Genomic DNA, 7,855 nt, shown 5'->3' on the forward strand with positions numbered 1-7,855 from the left:
ACTTTTTGTACAGCTGACAGTTCATTTAACCCCTATCTCACTTTGCTTCCCTATACTGCAAGTTTTTTAATATCATCCCATGCTCAGAAGAACCAAATGACAGCTCCAGCTGACGGCTCACCCCCTCCTCTCAAAGACCATCAGTTAAGCACCAAAAGAGAAACACAGAACATTATTAGGCTCTATTTTCACTAAATTAGTATGAAGTTTCATTCCCTCCTGACAAATGCTACTGCAGGATAAACCCTGATACATAATTATATATATTAACATGAATTGGATTGCTTTTGTTAACAAGTTACTTGTCTCACACAAAACATCTAGTCTGCAATAAGAGGGCTCCTGAGATAACTGTAACTAAGCAGCAGGGGTTAATTAAATAGGACAATGAGTAAGCAGTTATGGGTGTGATAGCAGACCCAGCTGATCTAATTGCCAGGCTAATTATCAAACAGAGAACCAAGAAACGGCACATAAGTGAAATATTGCATTTGTTGATAGTTTGATTTTTAGAGAGCTGCATCAGTGCTGTTCTAGGGCTGCAGAGTGCCTTCCTTCCCTCTAATTCAAATAGAAGTTCTCGGCGTACCTACATGACAGCTGGAAACATTTACAGCCTTCTCACGTGCAAATATTTAAGACTTTTAGATACTTCGCTTGACAGTAAAGAAACAAATAGCAAATAAGCATTCAAACCCACTACCTATAAACCACCCGGCTAAGGTCAGAACGCGTCTGCATTTATATTATAATGACCATAAGCGTCCAACAGCGGGAAAAACGATTTGCAGCCTCAGTCCAAACCAGCTTCCATGGAGGGGCGGGGAATTACTTCAAGCCCTCGCGCCAAGAGGGGCCGCTTTCACTGCGCAAATTCTGAATTCCTCAATTTAGATTTCTAAAGGAGCTGAAGGAGGAGGAAAAAAAAGAAGAAAAAAAAAAAACAGAAAAAAAAAAAAAGCGCCAAAACGACGTGAACTTTGTTACAAACTGCACGCAGTTGGGGTTTTCATTGGAGGGCCATAAAGCGCCGCAGCTCTGCCCAGGGGCGGCAATGCGAGGCGGCAGCGCTGAGCTCCGCCGGGCTGCACCCCCCGCCTGGAGCTCAGCAAACGCCCCCTGCCCTGAAACACTTGTCACCTGCTCCGCTCTGACGTGTATTCCTAGCGAGTAGCGTCCAGAAAATAAGTGAAAATGATGGGAGAACGAACTACAGCAGCCCACCTCCCTGCTCTCCTTAGGAAGCGGCGGGTGCTGGCAGCCCTTCGCCTGCACAACGCGGGTCATCTGTCGCTCGAGGAGCGCCGCTCTCTCTGGAGAGCAAACAACGGAGCCGCTCCGCGCCCCGACCGCGCGCACGGCCACGCGCTCATTGCCCCGCAACGGCCGCAGCGCGCGGCCGGCAGGGAAATGGCAGAGCCGCGCAGCGCCGTGGCTGAGGACAGCTGCTGGTAGCGGCCCGCAGAGCCCTTCTCTTTTGCCCCCTCCGCTCAGCAGGGGCGGGAGGAGCTCGCTCGTGCTTTCGTTTCACGGGCACGAGGGTACAGAGCTTTGGGAGGGCAGGGGAAGGCGGGCAGCTCGGAGCTCGAGCTTCAGGTGTCACCACAGACACCTGCGAGGAGCTGCGTTCACGTGCATCATCTCCTTTCCAAGCCGTGGGAAACAGCTCCCATCACCTCCGCTCAGAGAGCTGTCAGCACAGCCGTGCTGCTCGGAGGCAGAGGGCTGAAGGCTCACACTCTGCTGTGCTTTTTATCGGGCTCGTTGGTTTATGCTTTTAGAATATAGCTGAGTCTTCTCACACGTTTCTCCATTTCAGGAAACGATACGTTGAAAGTGAGCTTGAAACTGCAAGAAGATGGTCTCACAAATGGGGATTTTTGAAAACAGCTCTTGAGGAGGTAAAACAGGACGGTGCTGGGTGAGGTGTGGAGCACGATGGCACACGAGGCTGTGCAGACACAGCAGTGAGCGCACAGAGGAGTGCTGTGCGTGCTTTACTAAGCCAGGTTCACAGTTTGCAAATGCAGTACCTTTAAAGGTGGGCTCGGGGTTCCGACTTTCCTCTGAATGAAATGCAGCAAGTGGTAATTGATATGCCACACACATCCTGATGTATTTCTCCTGAGAAACACGGCTCCCAGCAGTGCTAACAAGTACGAGATGCACACTGACAGGAAAACATTTCCCCTTTGTCTATCCATATGGTACATTAAAAACCAAGGGGGAAAGGTTCTAGCTAATTAAAATTTCAGTGGAGAAATTTACGGAGAACTAAAATATTTGGAGAGGTGTCTATTCTCACCAATGTTTAGATATGAGAATCTAGCGTCGCATAACGTTAGGTTGGAATCATGATCTTTCATTGCTGAAGAGCAGGATCTGTGTAGGCCCTGAATGCAGCCGTACGTTTACCCTACATGAAGCTGGAAGCACTGCATCCATTGCAGGATGTTGGAATATTGCTGTAGGCATCTACGTCAGCACCTCTGAAACATTTTGTCCTCTGAGCTTCAGCATCCATCCGTGACAAGCACTGTCTGCCACTCACACCACCTTTGCACAGTGCTGATAGATGGGTAGCAGAAAAGCTGGCAAACTCAATGTGTTCTTATTGGTGAACTTAGTCTTTGCCTTGTGGTCATAGAAGGTACATAAGATATAATTCTAGCCCTTTCTGGACATCTGGTGCAATGAAGAGAGTTGAATCACTCAGCAGCATTTTGCCTTTCACCTGAAATTCAAATTTATATCACTTTCTGGGGAAAAGAAAAAAAGTACACAACAGAAACTTCCAAAACACTACAGTATGTGCTCGTGTTTTAAATGGAAAGAACAGAGAGAACAGATGCAACAGTCAGGTTAATGGGATAGATATCAGAGCCCATTTTTTTAATGGTGACGTTTTTATTTCAGTTGACTGAAGATGAAAAGAAAAAAAAACCAAAGCCCAAGATAGAGCTTCCAGAGCATCTGCGGATTCGACCTGTGACACCTGTGGAAAAATATATTAAGGTTAGAAATTAGATTCTGAGATTGCAGTACAGCCTGTCTGAAGAGACCACCCAAGCCCTAAAACCAGTTGACTTGTAGAGGTGGGCCTCTAGCTAAAGGTCAGAGTAAATTGTATTAGCGGCCCAAGCAATGCTTTAAAAGCACTCATTTAAAACAAGGAATTGCCCTTTGGATGTGGTTGTTAGTTCACAGAGCTTTATGTATGAAATCAGTTTCCCTAAAGCACGTCCCCGTTCTCTGTGACATCGAGTAACACAGCAGTCAGCTGTATGGTTTATTATAGAAGAACGCCCAGAGCAGTCACTGTTCAGATATACACGCACACACCTTACTTCAAGGCTTAGCATAGACTCCTCTCTCAATTTTAAGTAGTGATCAAGATGTGGAGATTTTTTCTAGCTTTGTGCAAGCATTATTTTTGGCTGAGACACTGCCTCTGTTCTTTTAGTGGCACAAATTAGATCAGCTGAGAGAAGTGAGTTCTAATGAGTCAACGTGTTTGATTTATAAATACACAGCGTCCGAATCCACCACCAAATAGAATAACCATAGAGCTAGATCACCAACAAGGGGAGAGGAACCCACTCGTAGAAGGAGAGGCAGAACGTGCCAACAAAAAGCAAGGGTAGTGTGCTCTGAGAAGATTAGGGAAACAAAAGAGACTAAATTTCAAGGGATTCCAAGGGTGGTAAGATAAGGTGAGCAAGTACTTCTACTGAGACTAAACTGAATAAAAGAGCAAGTGCTGAGAGTGACAGAAATCAAGTGGCGGCCCTTCTGCCATTAGCGCTACTTGTTCCGCAGTTTTGTCCCAGGCATCCAATTTGAGTGGCTCAGGTTTGCCTTTCCTACACCGTCATGTGTCTTTCTGCATGTTCACCTTTATAGTAACAGACCGTATCTGTTCTTCTCTCTAGGCTGGATTCATGCTTCTTCATAGTCCCTTCCCCCAGATCATAAGTAGGAAGTGATTTCCTTTATTATCCTGCTTGGTGGGTGGCACTTCTGGCCATAAAAATTATCTTTTCGGAGGAACTGCTCCACCTAAATATCACAAACATTTCTAGTCTTGGCCAAAGAACAAAGTGAAGTAACTCTGGCAAGAGAACTGAAACATTGTTCTCTTACTGTGTGTTTCTCTACTGAGTCCCCAGATGATAAAACCATGTAAGTGCCCAACTGAGATGATTCAGCCAAAGCAAGCACAGCAGTCACTGAACAGAGGCTGCTGGCTTTTGCTTTGTTTCCTTTTTAGCAAGATTAGTTGCAGATTAACTTGATGCTTACCCATCTTTTAAAGTAGAAAGTGGAATGGATGAGTACTTCTGGACATAGAAGCCAGCTTGGTCAGTAATATCTTTAGCATTTGGCCACAGAACTGTTATTCCATGGCAGCACTGCTACCAAAAACACTGCAGCAAGTATAAAGTGCTGTTTTTCCTGTTTAGAGAAGGCAAGTAGCTTAAAGATTACTGTTAAAGCTGAAGAATAAATCCTTCTAATAATGGAAAGCCCTTAGAAATATATTGAACAAAACTGTGTACATGAAGAAAATGTATAATATGTATTACTGAATGATAATTTTGAGTTTTGATTTCCTGTTATATCTACCAGTCAAGGCACTAAAAGACTTCTATAAAGAATCATAAATGAAAGTTAGTTACTTCACTGGAATTTGTCCATTGAACTTCCCTTTTCCCCTGTGCCTTGCTACAGAATGGGACCTAAATTACCCTAATGACTTTTTATATTATGAACCATCCTGTTTTATAAATCAAACTTGCATGCAAGTAGGCAATCTTCCATAAATGTCAGTGTGCATTCAGGATATTAATTAATCAGAATGCATTTAAACTCACTATTTTTATGCATTCTCATTTCCACCCACAGTGGAGCACAAAGGAAGATGTTGCGTGACAGAAATTACCATCAAAATCCTTTTAATCATTGAATTCCACGTTTTACTTCTATTCTAGGTGGATCCATCTCCTCCAGTTCCAAGGACTTCCCAGGGATTTATTGGCTGGAGATCAGCTGTTCCAGAGCTGCAACTTGAACGTTGCTTTCAAATCCAGAGCTGCAAAGGCGCCTTCTCCAAGGATCTGCGCTGGCCACGCGAGCCCTCTGACTGACAGCAGGAAACAGCAGCTGGGCACATAGAAGCACTTGCATTCCAAAGTTAACATTCACCAGTAGATTGTTCAATGCCTGTATAAGCACCCACAATCATTGTGGCAATGTGTGAACACCAAGATGCAGCATTTCGCTTGCTGCAGATTTTTTGGCACCTATAGCATTCATGCTGTGAATACTGCTTCTGGGTTGCCTAGTTTCCAGTAGAGCTGCCTGATTGGTTTAAGTAAAGCTTACAAAGGCCATTCAGTAAAATAAAGTCACTTTCTAAAAGCAGTTTTGGTATCAAAAGTGTTTTTTGTTGTTCAGAATATAAGTTTCTAAGCATAAGATTCAAAACAAAAATATGCCACCAAGTATTTATGTTGCTGCAGATTTTTTATACCAATGTTTATATCGATCAGGACTGGTACGAACTCAGAAACAGACTGTTGAAGTCTAAGTAACTTCATTTAAAAAAAAAAAGAGAGAGAGAGAAGCTAAATTGGCCTTCAAGTATTTTCTTGCACTGAAAATTTCTAAATACATCCATCTTCATACATCATTTAACACGTTTTGTATAAAAAAGACAATGTGTTATCAAATCACTGCTTATGGCAGGCCTATTTTCAGAAATATTTGTGTAGAAACAAAAATAAACACACGAACACCACAGCAGCTTCTTGAATAACCCGCCAGGCGCTCCTCAGTTTATCAAACACTCCCTCTTTGGTGGGAAGGTTCGTCGCACAGCGCTGAGGTTTGGCTGCCTGTGGAATCTCACCTGTATCCTGTTTACCAAACACAGCAGCATAGCAACCACAGCACAGTACGACACAGCATGGAGAGAGAAAATAAAATACATTTCCATACTGTCACCTGCCATTAAATCAATCAAATATCTGAGCGAGGATCGGAATCAGCACTGGGTCCCTCCTGCCTGGCACTCTCAGATAAAGCTGTGTGAATTGGTTCCTCCTGTAAGCGATGAGGAATCCAAGGTGTTAGGTTCAGAATGGACATGTTGGATGCTGTTCAACACTTCTTGCTATCCTTTTAGCAAAGCAAATGGAGATGAGAGGAACGTGTTAACAGCAAACCACATGAATACCTGTTCACATACAAGAGGTTGTTTCTGAAATCTGTAGAATTTGTTCTCTTGTACGGAGTCTTGCAAACTGAACTACATTTTACATTACACACATGTTCATTAACAGTAAGGGATTGCCATGGGAGCTATTGGTGCAGCTATCTCAGTGTTGGAGGGCTCAGCCTTTGCACTTCATCACCCACCTGCAGATTTGCCAGGACTTCTGAAAACTCACAAGGAGCCTCATTTAGGTGCAGCAGTTGTTTGCAGATTCTAGTTCTAGTTAACTAATGTATAACATTGAAAAACTGTTAAACAACAGACTCCAAGAAGTCCATACAGGCAATTCTTAGTAGTCCTCATTACTTAGGGAGAAAAGGCTTTCCTCTGTAATCCTGCTGCTAGATCTCCACTGTTTTCTGCAGCAATCAATTCGTGCTTGAGTCAGCACTGAGCCCTTGGCTTTCATAGCAGTAGGTCAGCAGCGTTTGTTCTTTCCCTCTTCCCAAGAAATGACTCACAATGATCAACAGCCCACCTACTTTTTTTACATCCAGTTCCAAGTGCCCACAAAATAACTATGTTTTACTTTTTCCATATTCTTTACAAATAATGGAGAAGTGAATCACATCCTTTGGAAAAATTACCGAAGAATGAGAATGCGCAGCAGAACTACTGCAGCCTTAAAAAACAGAATAAAGAATTACTTGGAATCACACACTGGAAATTTAAACTAAATTGCACTTTAGCTACTAAGTATACATGTTAAACTGTTCAATGAAAAAGCAAGATAATTATATTTTACATCATTTTTCAATTTTAAGTGCTTTCTTGTCATTGCTATGTTTCTGTATTTATGTAAGTGTGTGTCTCTATACGTAACATGGTTCCTCAGCTTTTAAGGTCACGCACAGATCCTTTTATTCTTGTTTGATTTAGATAAACAAGTATTGTAACATTAATATGTAATTTGGTAGCAATAAAATTACATGGATTCCAGCAAAATGAAAGGGGAGCTTCACAACCACAGTTTTAAAATGTTACATTACAGGTCCAGAGCTGGCATCTGATATCCAGTAGATGTTTGTATGAAGTGAAAACCAACTCTGTGTGAGTCACTGATTTTGGAAGCTCAAATAAGCTCCTCGTCCACCACCCATCGTTGGACATTTCTGAATCTTATTTCCAATGTCTGAGTATTGACTCCATATGAACAATTAAGTGGTGTTTTTTTTCTTTTTCTTTTTTTTACTATACTTTCTATCATTTATAGTGCTTTTACTTCCAGAAATACTTTGATAAAGATAATTTGGGGGATGGATAAACATTATTGCCTAAAATTTTAACTTCCTATAGGGTAAATCTGTGAAGTGCTGACCCATACATTTAGGATTTTGGTATTCAAGAATACACCAACTAGAAACCTTTCTTTTCCCAGCACATTTAATTTGACTTTTCATACCTAAAAAAATGTGTGAAGTGGTTTTAGATTTGCAACTGACAACGTACTGCCCAGTCAACTGCCTCCATCGTGAGCCCAACTTGCTGATACAGGATTATTAAATCATCTTGTAAGGTTTAAACCTGGCATCTCATTTCTGAAAATTAACCTATTTTTTGGAGCCAAGTTGCACACAT

The 7,855-nt window shown here is 42.4% G+C and overlaps 1 protein-coding gene across 1 annotated transcript; it reads left to right on the plus strand.

The window, feature by feature from the left end:
* Nucleotides 1-1,194: 1,194 nt before the first annotated feature.
* On the plus strand, nucleotides 1,195-5,293 carry CUNH20orf85 (chromosome unknown C20orf85 homolog). The gene is made up of 4 exons (XM_052684214.1): nucleotides 1,195-1,413; nucleotides 1,782-1,901; nucleotides 2,917-3,015; nucleotides 4,992-5,293. The coding sequence occupies exons 1-4, from the start codon at nucleotides 1,195-1,197 to the stop codon at nucleotides 5,145-5,147; spliced, it is 594 nt and encodes a 197-aa protein (XP_052540174.1). The 3' UTR covers nucleotides 5,148-5,293.
* Nucleotides 5,294-7,855: the final 2,562 nt, after the last annotated feature.

Source organism: Tympanuchus pallidicinctus, unplaced genomic scaffold (assembly GCF_026119805.1).
Source record: "Tympanuchus pallidicinctus isolate F22 unplaced genomic scaffold, pur_lepc_1.0 scaffold20, whole genome shotgun sequence".
Taxonomy (NCBI): domain Eukaryota; kingdom Metazoa; phylum Chordata; class Aves; order Galliformes; family Phasianidae; genus Tympanuchus; species Tympanuchus pallidicinctus.

Coding starts and splice junctions, on each gene's coding strand:
- CUNH20orf85 (XM_052684214.1), top strand. CDS start 1,195: ATGATGGGAGAACGAACTACAGCAGCCCACCTCCCTGCTCTCCTTAGG. Junction 1,414..1,781: donor GCGCGGCCGGCAGGGAAATG/GCAGAGCCGCGC, acceptor TTATGCTTTTAG/AATATAGCTGAGTCTTCTCA. Junction 3,016..4,991: donor CTGTGGAAAAATATATTAAG/GTTAGAAATTAG, acceptor CTTCTATTCTAG/GTGGATCCATCTCCTCCAGT.